This window comes from Chiloscyllium plagiosum, chromosome 14, assembly GCF_004010195.1.
Source record: "Chiloscyllium plagiosum isolate BGI_BamShark_2017 chromosome 14, ASM401019v2, whole genome shotgun sequence".
Taxonomy (NCBI): Eukaryota; Metazoa; Chordata; class Chondrichthyes; order Orectolobiformes; family Hemiscylliidae; genus Chiloscyllium; species Chiloscyllium plagiosum.
The window spans coordinates 67,445,672-67,467,862 of record NC_057723.1 but is presented as its reverse complement, the minus strand read 5'-3'; the positions used below and the strand labels follow the sequence as shown (position 1 = coordinate 67,467,862).

Genomic DNA, 22,191 nt, shown 5'->3' with positions numbered 1-22,191 from the left:
CCTCCTCTAGCTTATCTCTCCACGCTTCAGGCTCACTGCCTTTATTCCTGATGAAGGGCTTTTGCCCGAAACGTCGATTTCGCTGCTCCTTGGATGCTGCCTGAACTGCTGTGCTCTTCCAGCACCACTAATCCAGAATCTGGTTTCCAGCATCTGCAGTCATTGTTTTTACCTCAGTGTAGTACAGGTGTTGAGTTGTCAAATCTTGAGATCTGACCTCCTTTGAAGGGGTAAGAAGCCCAAGGCTTGTTGTGTTTTCTGATAGTTATATGGCTCTGGACTTACTGAACTTAAGACCCACTTATTGCTGTGAATTTAATACAGACTATTTCATGGGATGCTGAAACAAGTAAATGTCAGAATTGACTGTATGGGAGTTTTCTGCAACTTAGCATTTGGTAAAGTTTCTGAGACCATCAAATCCGATTTATATAAATGGATTTTGTATGCTTTTCTGCTCACTAAACTTTGGTCCAGTTTCAATGTTTGTGGACTTCTAAAAGTGATGTTTGACCTGGGGCTTGAAGAAGGAGATGGGGAATTACTGTTCTGATTGCTAACTACCAGGTAACTTGACAAATGTGGACACTCAGATTAGGAACACTATGGGTTTATCTTAATGGACTAGTGTTCACATGTAAAATAGAATAGAATAGCAACTTATTATCACATGTACTTTTACAAAAAAAAACAGTGAAAAGTTTTACAAGTCGCCATATCACAGCGCCTAAATTAATGACAGAAGTCATAAAAAGAAGGAAAAAAGGTAAAAGTTTATCACAGTTCAATTAATAGCTACTGGGTTCAGAATATGCTGGAAAACCAGGCCAAACTTGCCATGCAAGGCCAGCCCGAGACCACCCCAACACACTGAGATGAGATTGCAGCACTGGGACTGAACCTCTATGCTGGGTTGTTGGAACACCTGGAAGCCACCTAGGCGGCAAGGGTGAATCTACACGCCAGGAATAGACTTCATGCTGAGCTGCTGGAATACCAGGAAGCCATCAAAGAAGACCTCCACACCAGGCTGAGACCACCCCTCCAGGAGACTGTCCTGCCAGGTGTTAGGCCTATATCACCATACTGGGCTGTTGGAAGCCATCTGTGTGTTGACATAAATGTCAGTTTCTGTCAAACTGTAACCACCTAAAATAAATTAATCATTTTCGGAGAGAAAATTGCAAATATTAATGAATAGGATGTACAAACGTGTCAAAGATGACTAGTATAAATACTCATCAGTCTTAGAATTTTAGGCTAGCTTCCTTCCCAAGGTGTTAACATTTTGCCAATTGTTATAACTGTTAGGAAATGTGATGTTCTTATATAATAGCTGTCTTTTACATCTCATCTTATATAATCAATGGCTGTGATGTGCTTTACGATATCCAGTGGTCATGAAAGCTCTATGTAATTCAAGTTTTTCCTTTCATGGCAAGTTCCAATTAATTGCTCTTTTCAATCTCAATAGTGTTCTGCACCATGTATTTTAAAGCATGTTGTACTGTATCTGTATTGAAAACACATACTTTACCATTTTATTACCTATAGCCTATATAGTGCAGTCACTATGAAATATTTTCACTGCAATTTGAAAGGCAATAGTTTTTTTTAAATAGAATGCTTAAAGTCAAGTGAGAATACAATTCATACAACCATTTTGTAAATTATCTGAATAGGTTAAACATTTTGCAAGTGTAACTCTTGTGAGTTCAATTCCTCGTCAGGAACCTGAGCCCCAACTTTAAGATGACACTCCAGTACGTTTCAAGGAACATGGTACAGTCAGAGATCCTATTTTATAGATAAGTCATTAAACTGAGACCCCTGGATTTAAAAAAGTTCCATAACACTATTCCACAGCATTAATAGGAGACTCCTATTATCCTGATCAATATTCCTCAACCAATAGAGTAGATGATCGTTACATATTGCCGTTGGGTTGATTTTGTTATGCAAACATTGGTTGCCACATTTTCTGTACTACAATAGTAACTGCACTTGTAAAGTATTTCATTGCTTTGGGTCTCCTGTGAAAGGAGCTATATAAATGAAAATCCATCTTTGATTTGCTTTTTTGATGACAACATATTTTTGGCAAACAGTGTACTCTGACTCACAATGAGAAAGGTGACAGGCCATCTGGTTATATCTAATTAAAATTGCAACCATGGAAGAACACATCTAATTATTTAGCATTAGCAAACCAAAATTAATTTCCAGGCCCTTGTGTTTTACAGATGAAAAATATGGAGTGGGTTATTGAGTTCCAAGTCTAGAAAACCTGAAAATAGTTTGGGTGAATTTGTCATAGAATCATATGGCACAGAGGGAGGCCCATTTGGTCCATTATGTTTGTGCCAGATCTTTGAAAGAGCTATCCAATTACTCCCACTCTCCTACTCATTTCCTGTGGTCCAGGAAATGTTCCCCCTTCAAGTACATATCAAATCCCTTTTGGAAGTTACAATTGAATCTGCTTCCACTGCACTTTGAGACTGCACAGACCAAATCATAACAGCTCGCTTCATTTACAAAAAACATCCACACCTTACTATCATGTTTTTTGTCATTTATTTTAAATGGTGGTCTTCTGTTTACTCATCCTCCTGCCTCAGGGAAACAGTTTCTTTTTATCTATTCTAATAACGCCCCTCAATTTTGAACAACTTATTAAATCTCTCCTTAAATATCTCAGGAGAACAATCCACATTCTGTCGTTTCACCATAGTAACATTAGAACATAAAAATAGGAGCAGGAGTAGGTCATACAGCTCATCAAGCCTGCTCTATCACCCAATACAAGCATGGCTGAGCTTTGACTTCAAATCCATTTTATCTCCTCATATTCTAGAAGGACAAGCATCTGTTCATCTCTGATTTAAATATATTCGTGATTTGGAGGTGCCGGTGTTGGACTAGGGTGGCAAAGTTAAAAATCACTTGCAGAATTTGCAGAATTACATTTATTTTACTCAAAAACTGCATAAATCCATGTAAGATTCTGAGTCCCACTTTAGAAGCAGAACCAGTCTGATTCAAGGTTGAGACACAAACAGAGTTTAACCTCAGACCTTTAATGCATTGTCTGAGCTGAGATGGCATTTATTGTTAGAAAAGCTGAAGCTATCCTGAGAATGTAACTTTAAAAGAGTTCTGGGGTTTACACATTAAAGAACTGAAACTAGCATATCCCATTCTGAAAGATGAAAGACTTAATCTAAATTTGTTTAATATATCATTACAGCTCCACGACACTGTAACTCTTTTGCTATAAATTCTATGTGTTCTGGTACGGTTCCACAACCACCTGATGAAGAGGAAGCAATCTCGAAAGCTAGTGCTTCCAAATAAACTTGTTGGACTATAACTTGGTGTTATGTGATTTTTAACTTTAAGTATATAAAATATTGCAGAATCCGCAACCCCCTCTAATATGCAGAATTCCACAAATTCACACACCTTTGAGTGAAGAAAGCTTGCCTTATCTCAATTTCAGTGATCAGCCCCTTATGCTGAGACCATGCCCCGTCACCTAGATTCAAAGAGATGCTATCTCAGTAATTGCCTTGTGTTAATGAACTCAGCTGGTGTTATTCATAGATACGTCAGACCTCAAACTGAGATCTGGTTGATAGACCATGTTATTTTTTGGTTTTAATGAAACATAAGCATGCAATGCTGCAAGTTTTCCTTTAACAATAGAACAGAGTTTTTTTTTAACAAAATAAAAGAAGATAAAATAGAATAAGCCAAACTAACTAATGATAACAAATTCAAAGATTTCTAAACAAATATTAAAAGTAAAATTTCAATAATCCCAAAACACTCCTTTATAAATTGAAAAGAGAAACAGTAACTCTTGTATAGTATCCATAACACACGCAATGGTATAGTACCAAAAGCACACTTTGTAATGTACCCAGATATACCATGTATACAGTACTCCCACCCTGCCTCTAACACCTTGATAAGTTTAAATGACTTGTGAGCTGTAAGTACAAAAACAGAAATTGCTGGTAATATCTGTGGAGTTAACGTTTCAGGTCTGGTGACCCTTCTTCAGCTTTAGGCAACCTAGTCAGAGTTTTATCCTAATACTTCTAGTCTGGGACTAACACTAACTTTTCACTCTAAGGTAACATAGTTCATTGTATCCTTTCGTTCTCAGAAGTATTGGTCTAATACAAGCATCTTCACTGAAGGACTTCACAGGGTTCCCAAAACTCAAAGTGAAACTAAAAGATAACTCTCTGTCTCAAAGCAATGGGTGTCTCCCTTAAGATAAAAAAAATCCCTCCTGATCTTCTAAAGTAGAGCTTTTTTCTCTTGTTTGGTCGTAAAATTCTGCCAATGTCCACAAAGACCCATTAATTCTAAAGTTAGGCTTCAAAAATTTTGAAAATAAATCGCTGTAGTCACCGTAATGCTTACAAATTAATTATTAACTGCAGACACACAAAAAACTCATGTTACTCATGCAAAAACCAAAACTCCAAACTTAGAATATTACAATACTTATATGTAAAACAGTCTGCATCACACTTGTCAAGCCCCTTCTGAAGCTTAAATGTTTCAATCAGATTATCTGTCTTTCTCCTAAAACCCAAAGGATATGGACTCAATTTACTCAATAGCCCTCTCGTCCGAAGGACTTCTCCAGTGAAAAAGTGATGTATCATGCTAATACAAATAAAGCTTCCTTAAATATGGAGACCAATATTGCACACAGTCATCCTAGTGTGTTCTCACAAAAGCCCTGTACAGTTGCAGCGAACCTCCAAGCCTGTCTGAATATCAATATTTACAAGCTTCATTACATTACAGATTATAGATTACATTACAGTGTGGAAACAGGCCCTTCGGCCCAACAAGTCCACACCGACCCGCCGAAGCGAAACCCACCCATACCCCTACATTTACCCCTTACCACGTGCAAACTCCACACAGTCAGTCGCCTGAGGCGGGAATTGAACCCGGGTCTCAGGCGCTGTGAGGCAGCAGTGCTAACCACTGTGCCACCGTGCCGCCTTCATTGGCTTTTAAAAATAATTCTGCTTTTCTCATGACACAAGAACCTCACATATCTGACATTTTACCCCATCTGCCTGCCACCTTGTCCATTCATATTGCTTGCCTTAATCTCCTTGCAGCCCCTGTAATCTCTTCATAGCTACGTTCCCACCTAGCTATGTAACATTACAAGCTTATGTTTGTTATTAACATGTATTGTCAATAGCTAAGGCCCCAACTCTGATTGTTGATACACTCCACTGGTCACAAACTCAAAAAGGCTCCATTTATCCCAAACATTAATGAACTCTCTGTCTATGCAAATATATTCCCACAACTTCACAATTCCTTCTCTTTTAATGTGGCATCTAAGCAACTGCTTTATTGGAATCCTAGTATATGGAAATATGTTGTTGGGACCTTCTCCATAATAGCATTTTCCCAATGACTGATGTCAGACTAACCAACCTGTATCTCCCAGTTTTCTCAAACACTCCTTCCTTGAATGTTGATGTTACATTTGCTAACTTCAAAGTCTGCTGAAGCTGTTTTAGAATATAACAACCGGTACATCCACAATCACTACAGCTCTGTCTTTTAAAATCCTAGGATGTAGACCATCTGGTAACGTAGATTTGTCAGATTTTAGTTTGTTGAATTTCTCCCTCACTATAAGTAACAATCAACTTAATTTTCTCACCTTTTCGCTGCTAGGCATATTCTGCCTTGGGACCCTGCAACCACATGGGGCATATTCTGCCTTGGGACCCTGCAACCACATGGGATCAATGTGGATTTCAGCAGTTTCCTCATTTCCCCTCCCGCCACATTATCCCAGTCCCAAGTCGCCAACTTGACACCATCCTCCTGATCTGTCTGTCACCTTTCCCATCTATCCACTCCACCCCCCTCTCCGACCTATGACCTTCTCCCTCACCTTCATCTACCTATCGCATTCTCAGCTAACTTTCCCCAATCCCACCCCCCTGCCATTCATCTCTCAGCTCCCAGCCCACAAGCCTCATTCCTGATGAAGGGCTTATGCCCGAAACATCAATTCTTCTGCTCCTCAGATGCTGCCTGACCTGCTGTGCTTTTCCAGCACCGCACTCTCAACTCTGATCTCCAGCTTCTGCAGTCCTCACTTCCTCCATTTCTAGTATAACTTTTGTCTTCAACTGCGAAGGCAGGCAGAAAAATATAAGTTCAATGTCTTACTATTTAGACAGGAGCTTGCAGGGGTTGATTGAAATTGAGTCTGATTTCCATCATCTGCAGTCCTCACTTTTACCCTGAAGTAGTTTGTTTGCAGGCAAAGGCCCTCTGGCAAGTGGGAGGCCTTTAAAAATGTGACAGCTAGAGTTCAACCTGTATATGTGCCTATGAAGGTAAAGAGAAAGGTTGGCAGAAGTAGGGACCCTGGATGACAGATTTTAAATTATTTGAGAAGATTCTGAGGGACAAGATATACATGCATTTGGAAAGACAGGATTTAATTAGGAGTTGTCAGCATGGCTTTGTGTGTGGGAGATCATGCCTCACAAATTTGTTAGGGTTCTTTGATGAAGTTATCAGGAAGGTTGATGAGGGCAGGACAGTAGACATAGTCTAGATGGATTTCAGTAATGGCCTTTAATAAGATTCCACCTAGTAGCCTGCTCTGGAAGGTTATATTGCATGGAATCCAGGGGGAGCTAGCAAATTCGATACGCAATGGGCTTGATGGTAGTAAACTGAGGTTAACAGTGGAAGGATGCTTGTCGGATTGGAGACCTGTGACTAATGGTGTGTCTCATCGGTTGGTGCTGAGCCCATTGCTGTTTGTTATCTATAGCAATGAGAATGTACAAGGCATGATTTGCTGATGACACTAAAATAGGCAGTGTTGTGGACAGTGAGGAAGGTTATCAGAAATAGCAGCAGGACCTTGATCACCTGGGGAAGTGGGCCAAGAAATGGCAAAAAGGGTTTCATATGGATAAGTGTGAGATGTTGTGTTTTGGAAAGTCAAATCAAGGTAGGCGTTTCATGGTGAATGGTAGGGGCTTAAGGAGTGTAGTGGAACAGTGGGACCTCGGAGTTTAGGTGCACAGTTCTCTGAAAGTGGAGACACAGGTAGACAGGGCAGTGAAGAAAGCTTTGGCACACTGGCCTTCATCAGTCAGGGCACTGAGTATAGAAGTTGGGAAGTTATGTTGCAGTTGTACAGGACGTTGATGAGGTCACACTTGGAGTATTGTGTTCAGTTTTGGCCACCTTTCTAAAGGAAGGATGTTATTAAACTGGAAAGAATGTGGAAAAGATTTGCAAGGAATTTGCCAGGACTCAAGGGACTGAGTTATAGGAAGAGGTTGGACAAGCTAGGACTTTTTCCTTTGGAACGTAGGAAACTGAGGGGGAGATCTTATAGAAATGTATTAGATCATGAGAGGCATGGATAGGGTGAATGCACTCAGTTTTTTTTCCCCAGGGTTGGGGAATCGAGGATTAGATGGCATCAGTTTGGGCTGAAGGGCCTGTCTCCATGCTGCAGGACTCTATGACTCTATTTCCCCGTTTGCCAAAAATAATTTATCATGTTTATGCCTTGAAGGAATTTCTTCTCCCAGAGCGGTAGTGAATGTCTGGAATTCTTATTCCCAGAGAACTGTGGAGGCTAGATCATTGAAAATCCTTAAAGAGAAGGTAGATAGATTTTTGAAACATTCAGGAATTGATGGCTGTGAACAGCTGGCACATGAGAGGAGTTGAGGCCAGGGCAGATTAGCCATGATCTTGTTGAATGGTGGAGCAGGCTTGAGGGCCAAATCGCCTCCTATTTCTTATATCTGTATGTTCTTAACCTCTCCTCATAAACAAAACCCTTCATACCCAGCATCAACCTACTGAAATTCTCTGGACTGCCTCCAATACCAGTTTATGTTTCCGCAGATAGGTAGACTAAAACTGTTCACAGTATTCCAGCTGTGGTCTGACTAGTGCCTTGTGTAGTTTTACTAAGACTTTTTAGACTCCATTACTTTTGATATAAAGGTTAACATTGCATTCCACTCCCTTCTGCATTACCTACTGAGTTTGTATGCTAACTTTTTGTGGGTCATTCTTTCTGTAATTTTTCTGCATTTTAATAATATTCAGCTCTTCTGTTCATTCTGCCAAAATGCATAACCTCATATTTTCCCACACTATAATATATCCACCAAACTTTGTCCACTTACTTAATCTGACTTTATTCCTATGCAGGTTATTAGTGTCATCCTACCACTAGCCTTACCATCCAGTTTGTGTCTCCTGTTTTTGAATAAGGTGTTACGTTGATCTTTTTCCACTATCCAATGATTCTTGGAAGATTACTGCAGTGCATTACTTCCATTAATATCCTAGGATGTTTCCTGTTATATCCAGGGAACCAACTGGCTTTTACTCCCACTAGTTTCCCAAGTACTTTTTATCCAGCAATTGTTATTGCATTGTTTTCCTCTTCTCCTTTTGCCCCTTGATTACTAAGTATCTTTAGAAATTTACTAGTGTCCTCTACCATGAAGATTGATTCATTTTCTTTGCCATTCCCTGGTTTTCCATGAAACTTCCCCAATCCTCTTCAAAATGTAGGGGTATGGGTGGGTTGCGCTTCGGCGGGTCGGTGTGGACTTGTTGGGCCGAAGGGCCTGTTTCCATACTGTAAGTAATCTAATCTAATGTTATTGCATTGTTTTCCTCTTCTCCTTTTGCCCCTTGATTACTAAGTATCTTTAGAAATTTACCAGTGTCCTCAACCATGAAGATTGATTCACTTTCTTTGCCATTCCCTGGTTTTCCATGAAACTTCCCCAATCCTCTTCACCACTTTGTATGTATTTTCTCGCAATTTAGTGCTATTGTAATTCTCCTCGTTAACCATGGTTGGCCTGTCTTCTTTCTATAATCTTTTTTTCTGACTGGGATATACCCTTGTTGTGAGTCATGAGTTATTTTCTTAAACATCAGCTATTGGTTCTTAACTGCTGCCAAATTGCTTTCGCAACCCACTCCAGCTAACTCTGTCCTCTGTGCTTTGTAATGACTCAAATTAAATCGAGCGCGGTTGTTACCAATCAAGTTTCTCCCTCTCAAATTGAATGCTAAATTCTGCCATGGGATGGTCACTGTTTTTTAGGGGATCATTTATTGAATCTGCGTCATTGTACATTAGCAGATTCAACATAGCCTGAGCTCTGAATGGATCTACTACATCTTGTTCTGGGAAACTGTCCCAAATACACTCTATGATTTCTTTCTTGAAGCTAACTCTGTCAATTTGACTTTTCCAATCTACATGAACATGAATGTCAGCCATGGTTAGTGTACTGCTTTTTTATATGCCCTCGTTATCACCTGATTTATTCTCTGTCCTTTCAGACAGAAACTGCTAGGTGAAAGTGAGGACTGTAGATGCTGGAGATCAAAGCTGAAAATGTGTTGCTGGAAAAGCGCAGCAGGTCAGGCAGCATCCAAGGAGCAGGAGAATCGACGTTTCGGGCATGAGCCCTTCTTCAGGGGCTCATGCCCGGAACGTCGATTCTCCTGCTCCTTGGATGCTGCCTGACCTGCTGTGCTTTTCCAGCAACACATTTTCAGTTTTGACCTATAGACTACGCCTACCACTGTTTTCTTCCCCTTATTATTTCTTAACGCCACCAGTGTGCACTCTACATCTTCCAAACCCAGATCATTTCTTGCTATGGGCGGCACGTTGGCACAGTGGTTAGCACTGCTGCCTCACAGCACCAGAGACCCGGGTTCAATTCCTGCCTCAGGCGACTGACTGTGTGGAGTTTGCACATTCTCCCCTTGTCTGCGTGGGTTTCCTCCGGATGCTCCGGTTTCCTCCCACAGTCCAAAGATGTGCAGGTCAGGTGAATTGGCCATGCTAAATTGCCCGTAGTGTTAGGTAAGGGGTAAATGTAGGGGTATGGGTGGTTTGCGCTTCGGCGGGTCGGTGTGGACTTGTTGGGCTGAAGGGCCTGTTTCCACACTGTAAGTAATCTAATCTAATCTAAATAAATCTTATCATTTGGTCCTATGCCAACAAAGCCATCCCATCACCCTTCCTTCTTTCCTGCCTGACCTTATGAAAAGCAGCATATCCTTGAATATTTAGTTCCTAACTTTAATCGTCTTGTGGCCATGACTCCAAAATGGCTATAAGTTCATAATCATTTACATCAATTTGTGCTGTTAATTCATATATGTTCTTAATGCTACATGCATTCAGTAAGACATTCGATAAGGTTCCTCATGGGAGACTGGTAGCAAGGTTAGATCTTATAGAATACAGGGAGAACTAGCCATGTGGATATAAAACTAGCTCAAAGGTAGAAGACAGAGGGTGGTGGTGAAGGGTTGCTTTTCAGACTGGAGGCCTGTGACCAGTGGAGTGCCACAAGGATCGATGCTTTCCATCATTTCTATAAATGATTTGGATGTAAACATAGTTAGTAAGTTTGCAGATGACCCAAAATTGGGAGGTGTAGTGAACAGCGAAGAAGGTTACCTCAGATTACAACAGAATCTTGATCAGATGGGCCAATAGGATAAGGATGGCAGATGAAGATTAATTTTGATAAATGTGAGGTGCTGCATTTTGGAAAAGCAAATCAGAGCAGGACTTAAACACCTAATGTTTAGGTCCTGGTGGGTGTTGCTGAACAAAGAGACCTTGGAGTGCAGGTTCATAGTTCCTTGAAAGTTGAGTCGCAGGTAGGTAGGATAGTGAAGAGTGTGTTTGGTATGCTTTCCTTTATTGATCAGAGTATAGGAGTTGGGAGGTCATGTTGTGGCTGTACAAGATGTTGGTTGGGCCACTTTTGGAATATCGCATGCAATTCTGGTCTTCTTCCTATCAAAAGAATGTTGTGAAACTTGAAAGGGTCCAGAAACGATTTACAAGAATGTTGCCAGGGTTGGAGGATTTAAGCTATAGGGAGAGGCTGAATAGGCTGGGACTGTTTTCTCTGGAGCATCGGAGGCTGAGGAGTGACCTTATAGAGGTTTATAAAATCATGAGGGGCATGGATAGAATAAATAGACAAGGTCTTTTCCCTGGGGTGGGGGGGTCCAGAACCAGAGGGCATAGGTTTAGGGTGAGAGGGGAAAGATATAAAAGGGACGTAAGTGGCAACTTTTTCACGCAGAGATTGGTGCGTATATGGAATGTGCTACCAGACGAAGTGGTGGAGGCTGGTACAATTACAGCATTTAAAAGGCACCTGGATGTGTATATGAATAGAAAGGGTTTGGGGGGATATGGGCCGGGTGTTGGCAAATGGGACTAGATTATATTAGGATATCTGGTCGGCATGGGCGGGTTGGACCGAAGGGTCTGTTTTCGTGTTGTACATCTCTATGACTAAGTAAAAAGCCATTCATTTTGCCTTTTTACCATGTTTTTCCCCTTTCACACTCTTTGCTTTTTCTTTATGACTGTACCATTGTGCCTTGCTGTCCCACTCATCATCTAGATAGCTGCCCAGCGATGCTGTCATATCATTTTGCTTTGTAAATCTACATTTCCCCTCTCTCAAACCCTTCCTCCTTTAATTATTTTAAAGCACTGGACACTTTTCTGTGTTCAACTTTATTCACCTAACATCTGACCATTTCACTAGTCTGCCTGTTCTCCTGAAGTCTGTTCCTATCCTCCCCTCTGTTCACTACACTCCAAGCTTAGTATTATTTACAAACCCTGAAATAATCTGTTACTCAAGCCTGGATAATTAATTTATATTGAAATAGCAATGGTTTCAATATTGGTGGAATGCCACTGTATATTTCCCTCACATCGGAAAAACAATTGTTCACTCCTAACTTCAATTGTGATAATTACCCACAGCTCAGTCTTGAGAATGCAATATAGATGTTTTCTACAACCAAATGGTGGATTGAATCCTGTCACGTTGCACAAAATTAGACTTTTTATGGCTGTTATACTTTGATGCATTTTAAACTTTATTGGATTCCATTCGTTGTCACATTGTAACTCAAATATTTAAGATTTACATGAGTTGTTTGATAAAGTTAGACATGTCTTGGGTTGGAGCAATTTATCAGCTAATGCTCCATTATCTAGGCACTTGTGTTTGGTAATTCCCAACTGAGGAGATAGGGTGCTGGATGTGAAAAATGTAACTTTTCTTACTAATATACTCATTAACACATCTTTATGAAACAATTGACTTCACAGGTTTAGCAAAATATGTTAATGTGACTGAAGGGATTGAGAGGCTTGAATATAGGCAACACTGGGAGATGGCCAACTAAAAGTCTTTACAAGTTACTTAATATTCACAAGAAAAGAAACTATTTCCATTTGCAAAGGACACACAGAATGAGGAGTGAAGCCAGTCACTGATAAGTCTCATTGAGAATTAAGAAGAATCCTTTTTATTCAGAGGGTGATAGAATTCACTAACGTAAGGAATAACTGAGAAAATAGTGCAAGTGTGTTAAAGGGGAAGCTGGCTAAATACACGGGGGTGGGGGGGGGCTGGATTAAATTACCTGCTGTAAAATTTTATATAATTGAATGAGATTGCAACTTCATTAACATAGCAGAGAAAACTGCCTGTGAATATCTTGCAGTATAGTTTCATAAGGTCAAAAAGATGTAATGGAAATTTACTAACTAAAGAACAGATAATCGGCAGTTAGTCAGCTGATTTAATATCCCTAATAGCACCACACAAGCCCTGTAAAGTGCTGGTGCATGCATTAAACGACAGGCTCTTTGTTCTGATAGTATAACCTTTTCTGTGAATTGCTATTGTGTTATATTGTGATATCTGTAATGAATTCTATTACGGAACTGTTTATCTGATCCTGTCAGCCCACTCTTAGAAAGCACAATGGCTTGAAGTAAAACTTGAAATGTACATTTTTGTATTCCTATCAAAAAGGGGTACCTATTTCCAAGATTTTCAGCAAATGATAAATATTCTCGTTGAAATTGCACTATCCAGTGCTAGTAGCAGATGTACTGATGCCTTATTATGAAAATCTTGCTCTGTCATTTTATCAGAAGCATTAACCTTTAAGGAAACAGCTTAATAGCAATACTAAAGTAACAGGTGAAGGAATGACATGTGGATGTATGAAATCACAGAACCCAAAATACTTATTCCTTCCATGCATTTACTTTTTGTATAGCTAATATATTTTAAGATTTTGACACCGCTGTGTCAACCATTGGGCAGGAATTATTTTGTTAATATTGTGGCCAAACTACAACAAACAGTCACTTGTGTACAGCAGAAAAACAATAGGCTATATGACCCTTGAGCCTGCCCTCCCCCTTTCAATAAGACCCTGATTTATCTGATTACCCCACATTCCTGTCTGCCTATGATAACTTTTCATGCTTTTCCTTAACAAGAGCCTGACAATCACTATCTTAATAACACTCGAATACACTGCTCCCTCCACCTTTTGAGGAAGAATATTCCAAAAACACTCAGCCCTCTGTGAGAAAACATTTTTCCTAATCTCTGTTTTAAACAAGTGATTGTTAATTTTTAACTAGCGACTATAGTTCTAGATTCTCCACAAGAGGAAATGTTTCCATTTCCGCCCTGTCAAGAATCCTAAGGATCAATTATGTTTCAATCAAGTCACATCTAACTATTCTAAACTCCAGCAGATAAATCCTAGTCTGTCCAACCTTTCGTTATAAGACAACACACCCATTTCAGGTATCAGTCTCATAAACCTTCTTTGAACTGCTTCCAGTGTTACACAGTACTCCAGATGTAGTCTCACCAGTGCCCTTGATAACTGAAGTATAACTTCCCAACTTTTGTATTCAATTCCCATCACGATAAGTTATAACTTTCCTAATTAGGTAAAAACGAGGACAGCAGATGCTGGAAACCCGAGTCTGGATTAGAGTGGTGCTGGAAAAGCACAGCAGGTCAGGCAGCATCCGAGGAGCAGGAAAATCGACGTTTCGGGCAAAAGCCCTTCATCAAGAATAGTCTATTCCTGATGAAGGGCTTTTGGACGAAACGTCGATTTTCCTGCTCCTCGGATGCTGCCTGACCTGCTGTGCTTTCCCAGCACCACTCTAATCCATAACTTTCCTAATTGCTTGTTGTATCTGAATACTAAACCTTTATGTTTCATGCAGTAGAAACATAGATCCATCTGTCTCTCAGAGCTTTATAATTATTCACTATTTCCTGTCAAAACTGTAAATTTTGCGTTTTTCCATATTCCATTTGCCAGCTCCTTGCCCACTCATTTAACCTGGTTAGAGACAAAAAAAACTGCAGATGCTAGAATCCAAAATAGACAGGCAGGAAGCTGGAAGAGCACAGCAAGCCAGGCAGCATCAGGAAGTGGAGAAGTTGACGTTTTGGGTGTGACCTGAAGAAGGGTTACACCTGAAACATCGATTTCTCCACCTCCTGATGCTGCCTGGCCTGCTGTGTTCTTCCAGCCTCCTGCCACTTATTTAACCTGTCAGTGTTCGTTTGTAGTCTATTAATGTCCTCTTCGTGATGTACTTTCACACCCAACTTAATGTCATTCCAAAATTTAGCAAACCTACCTTTGTCCTTTCATTAAAATCATTTATGTGAATTCTAAAATGTTGTAGCCTTCACTTGTGAAAAAGATGCATTTTAAGAAATTATCCTGAAACTCTGCTTATAGTACATAGAGTCTCTCACTTTCTCACATGATCGATTTGGCCCTGCAGTCATGTTCACAGGCAGCTGCATTACATTCAAAGTTTCCATATACGGTTAACATGGATTAGCCACACACGTATGAACCACTTCTTACATGGATCATGACACAACCTGCCAGGTCTCCTTTTCAGCCAATCAATCAACAATACCCACTTTATGTTCTGGTACTCTAATTCAATGAGCTGTTATACATACCTAAGATATTCACACAGATTTTACAGTTCAATATATTCAAGTTCACTTGTACATTGCTTCTCTAAGAGGCTCTAACCTTCTATTTTTCTATTTGCTGTCTAACAACCAACGTTTCAAGAAGAGCTTTACAGATTTCACCACACATGAATTCTGCATTCTTCTTTCTCTCTGTGTCTCCTTTCCCTTTGTATCTACATATGTAGAAGAAGAATCTAGAATCCCTACAGTGCAAGAGACCGTTCAGCCCATTGTGTCTGCACCAGTCCTCCAAAGAAGATCCCACCCAGAATCAGTCCCCTACCTATCCCCATAACCTCACATTTACCATGGCCAATCCACCTAACCTGCACATCTTTGAACTGTGGGAGGAAACCAATACTGACTCAAGGAGAATGTAGAAACTCCACACAGACAGTCACGCAAGGCTGGAATCAAACCTTGATTCCCTGGTGCTGTGAGGCAGCAGAGTTAACCACTGAGCCACTGTGCCACCCCTTATGTATGCTGATTGCTTTCTGCCTTTAGATTCCCATTTGTGTCAGGCACACAGCATCTATATTTTAACTTCTTTCCTATTGGTGCTGTTCCATGGTCAAGGATTTCTTATTATTCAAGAAAAATACATTTGATCCCTTCACAATTAATGAAAATCTCTTTGAAACATTCTTCAAACCAATTACAGATTGCACAGCCTTTTTTAAAGATACTACACATTTCCCTTCCAGGTTAAATGCTGTCACAATACTGACCTATTAACATGCTGTGTATATTGATTGGCATAGATCTTAATGATGTTGGCCACCTCAGTATCACTGATTTGATTTTTTTTTCTCTGGTGACCCTACAATCTATAATTATTTTGTTCTACACTTTTCATTTCCTGGAGGCAGCCATTTTGACTTGACGAAATGTGCAAGTTTAAGCTGTTACTCAGACACTGCAATAACTTCAAGTTTCACTTATTCATCTTTTGATCTGCTGAAAGTCTTTGATCAATACAATTATGTGACATAATTTCCATTTTAAATATAAGTGGGACAGACTAAGCCAGCAAAGATAATTAACCAAATAAGTAAGACAAAATTAAAGAATAGGAAAATTGGGAGGAAGATGAGAAGTGTGTTAGCTATGTTTTCTTAGTATATTCTGTCAGTGCTGTTAACATCGAACCTTGCAATAATATTAAATTTATGTTCAATAACTTGCATTTCTACACCCTTGGGACATTTGACAGAAACAAAATTGAGACAAAACAAAGAAGGAGATACGAGGCAAATGGCCAGAAGTGTAGCTAAAGGGGTTAGTTTTAAAGGGAGTCTTAAAGGCGGAGAGAGAAATGGAGAGGCAAAGAGGTTTAAACAGGGAATTTCAGAACCTATTGCAAAGGCACCTGATAGCATATTGTGGGTTGGAAGGAGTGTGAGAGAGAGGAGGCGAGAGTTCGAGAAACACAGTGTGCCTGAGAAGCTTTAATAGTAAACAATATTATCATGTCACATAACACATGACTATATGTTTTATATATATATATGTAAAATGATTGGCTCAGGGGTAGCACTCTTATACTAGATCAACTCAGTTAAATAGTAAATGATTTTTTAAAAACTCATCCCGAGATACAGAGAGGTGTAGCGTACTTGAAATGTGAGTTTGGAGACTGCTTAAATTGTTAACAGAAGACTCTAAATTAGATGTTGCATACCAGCCATATTTAATTGATCTTGATTTTGCCTATGGCATTGAACATTCTGAGTGAAATATTATGGAGCATAATCCCTTACTGTGTTTCTCTTTATATTTTCAATGTCTCTTTCATCATCTGGTTTAACCATTGGAAGAATGGACATCTTCAGCAACATCTAGATGCAGTGCAGAAGGAATTTATTGTTTTTAACAGAGAAAGGTAAGTGACCAGTCCAGTCAATTCTCTGTGGAGCATGATCTAGCATGATGTATATTTACTAATAAAATCAATGTTGCGCATTTTTCGGTTCTTCAAAAATTAGCCTAAGTACACATGGTCTTACCATGTTACTTCCATTTTGTGAGGTGACTAAGTTACATTTCACTTATTAAGAAAAAGATGTCTTGTCCTTTATGACTATATTACATCAATTCATGACTACTTCTCCTTTAGCTATAATGGATGTGTAGGCTGGATTTACACGGCGAAGGCAGGCACCTCAAGTCAGGAAATGTCCAGAGTCACTGAACTAGCCTTAGTAAATGTACGCTGACTCACAAAATTTTCACATTGCTTTGGGGTGGGTAGACAGCAAATACATGGACAGGACATTTGGATACGAGGACATAAGATACGAGAAGGTCAAATCCATAGGAGCACCAATCAAACTAATATATTATGGAGATTACAATGCCCCTCCCTACCACCACCAGTTGACAATTGGAGAGGATCTCCCATCATAAGTCATGTATTCACTTTTATTCACTTGTGGGATACAGTGTCTCTGGTTGTGCTACCACTTATTGCCTACTCCCTAATTACCCTGGAGAAGGTGATGGTGAGCTGCCTTCTTGAACCGCTGCAGTCCATGTGGTGTGGTTAGACCCACAGTGCTGCTAGGAAGGGAGTTCAAGAGTTTTGGCTTTGACCCTCATGTTTGTTCCTGAATAAGGAAAAAGCATGAGTGTAATTTTGTTGACATCCGACATTGGAAGCAAATATGGGTCACCACCCCACACTATATCAGCAGCAGCAACCTCATATTAACTGGCTAAACCAACAAAGACTACTGGACAGGGTGTTTGTGCGCTAGGAGAAAGTGAGGACTACAAATGCTGGAGCCCACAGCCCACTTCGGTTCCTAGTCCCTTTGGCCTCCAAAAATCCTTTCCATGGTGGGATAGGGATGGCAGCCTGGTTTGGGGGGTGGGGGCAAGTGGAATTGGGAGGTTGGTTGCAGTGGTCTTTGCTGAGTTGCAAACCATTCTGGATATTTTCCCCCCATCATTTCCATAAAAGTATAGCCCTGAGTCCTCAAAGCTCCAATACCTTCCCGTGTAGTCGCACTGCTGGCAGGGCCACATTAGTGCTTGTTTTTCCCCAATCACCAATTTAACAGAATGTTTAGAAATAACACACAGCATGACACTTGAAATTTTCGCATCATGGGAGGAGTGATACTACAAGAAAGAACTTATATTGCTGCTAATCTCTGGAGAAATCCTCCACCCAACAATTTAAAAAATATAACCAGATTACGGAAACTGTTTTACTGTTGGCACTGCCTCTGCTGCTAAAATGAGGTAACCTTCGAATTTATTAAGTTATGTTGTTAGAGCATTCAGCAGTTACACAACGGCCTGGCCCTATGAACTGATGAGATTTGGTTTCGGTCCAGCTCTATGTGATCCCAGTTACCTGGTACAGGCAATCCTCTTGGACTTGACAGTTTCTGAGCTGAATAGAAGCTGAAGAGAAGAAAAAAGTTTGTGTTTAATGGCACCATGCTGGAAATAAAGTATATCCTGTATAATACCCTGTATACCCGAGAATATGCTGCTGTCTGTAACTGTTATTGATTTCTTTTTGGTCATTCTGGCCAGACCAGCATTTATTGTCTGTCCCAAAAGGCAGTTAAGAGTCAGTCACATTGCTGTGGGTCTGGAGTTACATGTGGTCCAGACCAGGTAAGGATGGCAATTTCCTTCTCTAAAGGGCATTAGTTACCCACATGGGTTTTTCCAACAGTTGACAATGGTTTCTTGTCATCATGAGACTCTTAATCCCAGACTTTTATTGAACTCAAATTCCACCATCTGCCATGGTGGGATTCAGACATGGGTCCCCAGAACATTACCTTGCTCTCTGGATTAACAAATTCACCTGTCCTCCACACCGTCACAAATTCACCTGCACCTCCACACCGTCACAAATTCACCTGCACCTCCACACACATCATTTACTGCATCCGCTGCACCCGATGTGGCCTCCTCTACATTGGGGAGACAGGCCGCCTACTTGCGGAACGTTTCAGGGAACACCTCTGGGACACCCGCACCAACCAACCCAACCGTCCGTGGCTGAACACTTTAACTCCCCCTCCCACTCTGCCAAGAACATGCAGGTCCTTGGCCTCCTCCATCGCCAGACCATGGCAACACGACGCCTGGAGGAAGAGCACCTCATCTTCTGCCTAGGAACCCTCCAACCACAAGGGATGAAAGCAGATTTCTCCAGCTTCCTCATTTCCCCTCCCCCCACCTTATCTCAGTCCCAACCCTCAGACTCAGCACCGCCTTCTTGATCTGCAATCTTCTTCCTGACCTCTCCACCCCCACCCCCTCTCCGGCCTATCATCCTCACCTTAACCTCCTTCCAACTATCGCATTCCCAATGCCCCTCTCCTAAGTCCCTCTTCCCTACCTTTTATCTTAGCCCACTTGGCACACCCTCCTCATTCCTGAAGAAGGGCTTATGCCCGAAACGTCGATTCTCCTGCTCCTTGGATGCTGCCTGACCTGCGCTTTTCCAGCAACACATTTTTCATCTCTGGATTAACAGTCCAACGATAATACCACTAGGCCATCACCTGGTGTTATTTATTGTAATCCTTCATTAATAATGCTGCTGCACAAGGCAATTCAATTGTAGTTTCAGGACTGTGTGAACTAAAGGCACATGTCCCATCACATCTCCAGATTATCAGTTGATATAATGGTGTCGCTGGAGAGATATGTGCAATACAAAGAAAATTGATTTGGTAAAGCATAGTTGATAAAGAGTTACTGCTTTATTTCCAGAGCTAGAGTTTCAGTTGAGATGCCAATGTTTGGCACAATGTGTCTAAAACAGGTAGCATCAGTACAAAAGATCACAACTTTTAAGCACAGAATACATTTGGTACAACTCAAATTCCTATGACTTTCAAAAAGATGACACTACATGAGCATCCCATCTACAAAACTGGCCACGTCTCAGATTATGTTAATCAAATTTCCACAAATTTTGTTTGTCTATGGAACTTCAAAAAGCCTCTTGAAGTTAATTTTTATTAGAGCACTAGTAGGCAGGACCAAATTACTGCAGGTACTGGCATCTGAAAAAAACTCAAGGGCAAAGTAACCTTGTACCAGACCAGCATTGTGACAATGTCCTCTCTCCCCTCCTCCCATCCCAGTGGGACTGTCTGTTCCTTTTATTCCTGATGAAGGGCTTTTGCCCGAAACATCGATTTTGCCTGTCCTCGGATGCTGCCTGAATTGCTGTGCTCTTCCAGCACCACTGATCCAGAATCTGGTTTCCAGCATCTGCAGTCATTGTTTTTACCTCTTTCAAATCTGGCAGTTCAACACACCATTGTTCTGCCATTCTCACAGATCCCTTAATCTGGACTATCAACATCTTTTCTCTCCAGCACTCTACATTCCATTCCCTCTCCTACCAAATGTAGCATAAGTGCTGCCCCCCCTCCGCCCTTCGCTTTGGCTGTGACAAAGAGTCATCTAGACTCAACGTTACCTTGCTTTCTCCTCATGGATGTTGCCTGACCCAATATGATCTCCAGCATTTGTTGTTTTCATTACCAATAAGCACGTGGTAACAATTTTTGAATATAATTGTTTTGAAATCATTGAGAATAAGTCAAATAAGTAGTTCTGTATAGTTAGTTAAAATGACTTTCAGTTATTTACGATTGAGTGAAAGGGGCAACCCAAAACACTTTGAAATTTGAAATCCTGGGCAATTTTGTATTTTGTGGGCTATTCCACAAAGTACGGAGGCATGGGATTGAGGATGATTTGATGGTTTGGATCAGAAATTGGCTAGGTGAAAGAAGATAGAGGGTGGTGGTTGATTGGAAATGTTCATCATGGAGTTCAGTTACTAGTGGTGTACCACAAGGATCTGTCTTGGGTCCACTACTGTTTGTCATTTTTATAAATGACCTGAATGAGGGCGTAGAAGGGTTAGTAAATTTGCGGATGACACTAAGGTCGGTAGAGTTGTGGATAGTGCCGAAGGATGTTGTAGGTTACAGAGGGACATGGATAAGATGCAGAGCTGGGCTGAGAGGTGACAAAATGGAGTTTAATACCGAAAAATATGCAGTGATTCACTTTGAAAGGAGTAACAGGAGTGCAGAGTACTGGGCTAATGGTAAGATTATTGGTAGTGTAGATGAGCAGAGAGATCTCAGTGTCCATGTAACATAGATCCCTAAAGGTTGCCACCCAGGTTGATAGGGTTGTTAAGAAGGCATATGGTGTGTTAGCTTTTATTGGTAGAGAGGTTGAGTTTCGGAGCCATGGGGTCATTCTGCAGCTGTACAAAACTCTGGTTCGTCCGCCCTTGGAATATTGTGTACAGTTTTGGTCACTGCATAATAGGAAGGATGTGGAAGCTTTGGAAAAGGTTCAGAGGAGATTTATGAGAATGCTACCTGGTTTGGAAGGAAGGTCTTCTGAGGAAAGGCTGAGGGACTTGAGGCTCTTTTTGTTCGAGAGAAGAAGGTTGAGAGGTGACTTAATAGAGACATACAAGATATCAAGGTAGGTGAGAGCCTTTTTCCTAGGATGATGATGGCTAGCACGAGGGGACATAGCTTTAAATTGAGGGGTGATAGATACAGGACAGATGTCAGAGGTGATTTCTTTACTCAGAGAGCAGTAGAGGCGTGGAACACACTACCTACAACATTAGTAGACTCACCAACTTTAAGGGCATTTAAGTGGTCATTTTGGATAGGCATATGGATGAAAATGGAATAGTGTAGGTGAGATGGGCTTCGGATTGGTTTCACAGGTCGGCGCAACATTGAGTGCTGAAGGGCCTGTACTGCGCTGTACTGTTCTATGTACAGAGGAACCTCGATTATCTGAATAACAATTATCCAAATTTTGGATTATCCGAAGAAGATCTCAAGTACCGGATAGAAACATTACATCAAAGAGGTGTTTCCAACACTGATCGCATCTTTTGTTTACAATGGATAAAAGTGTACTTGGCTCACTGAAATACTGCCGAGAACAGTGCTGGACATTGATGGGAACCCAGGCACCGTATCCAAATGACCGACCGCCTGCCCTCTCTCTATCTCCCCACACTTTCCCTGGGTATACCCTAAACCCCCCTTCCCCAGATAATCTATCCAACATTGTCCTGCACAGGGTACAACTATCAAAAGATTGCACTAAAACGTTGTGTGGGTAGCGGGGTTGGGGGCTTGGGGTAGCAGGATGCAGGGGTGGGGTCGTACGGGGAGCCGGTTTGGATGGGGTTGGGGGGGCGGGC

General features: G+C 41.0%; 1 protein-coding gene across 1 annotated transcript in view; it reads left to right on the top strand.

Annotated features, from left to right (window-relative positions):
* The window catches only part of LOC122556786 (serine/threonine-protein kinase 32A-like), a 303,260-nt gene that overhangs the window by 265,130 nt on the left and 15,939 nt on the right, over nt 1-22,191 (top strand). Inside the window, exon 11 of the mRNA XM_043703955.1 lies at nt 16,775-16,839. Within this exon, the coding sequence (XP_043559890.1) occupies nt 16,775-16,839 (65 nt within the window). The remainder of the gene's footprint in view (nt 1-16,774; nt 16,840-22,191) is intronic.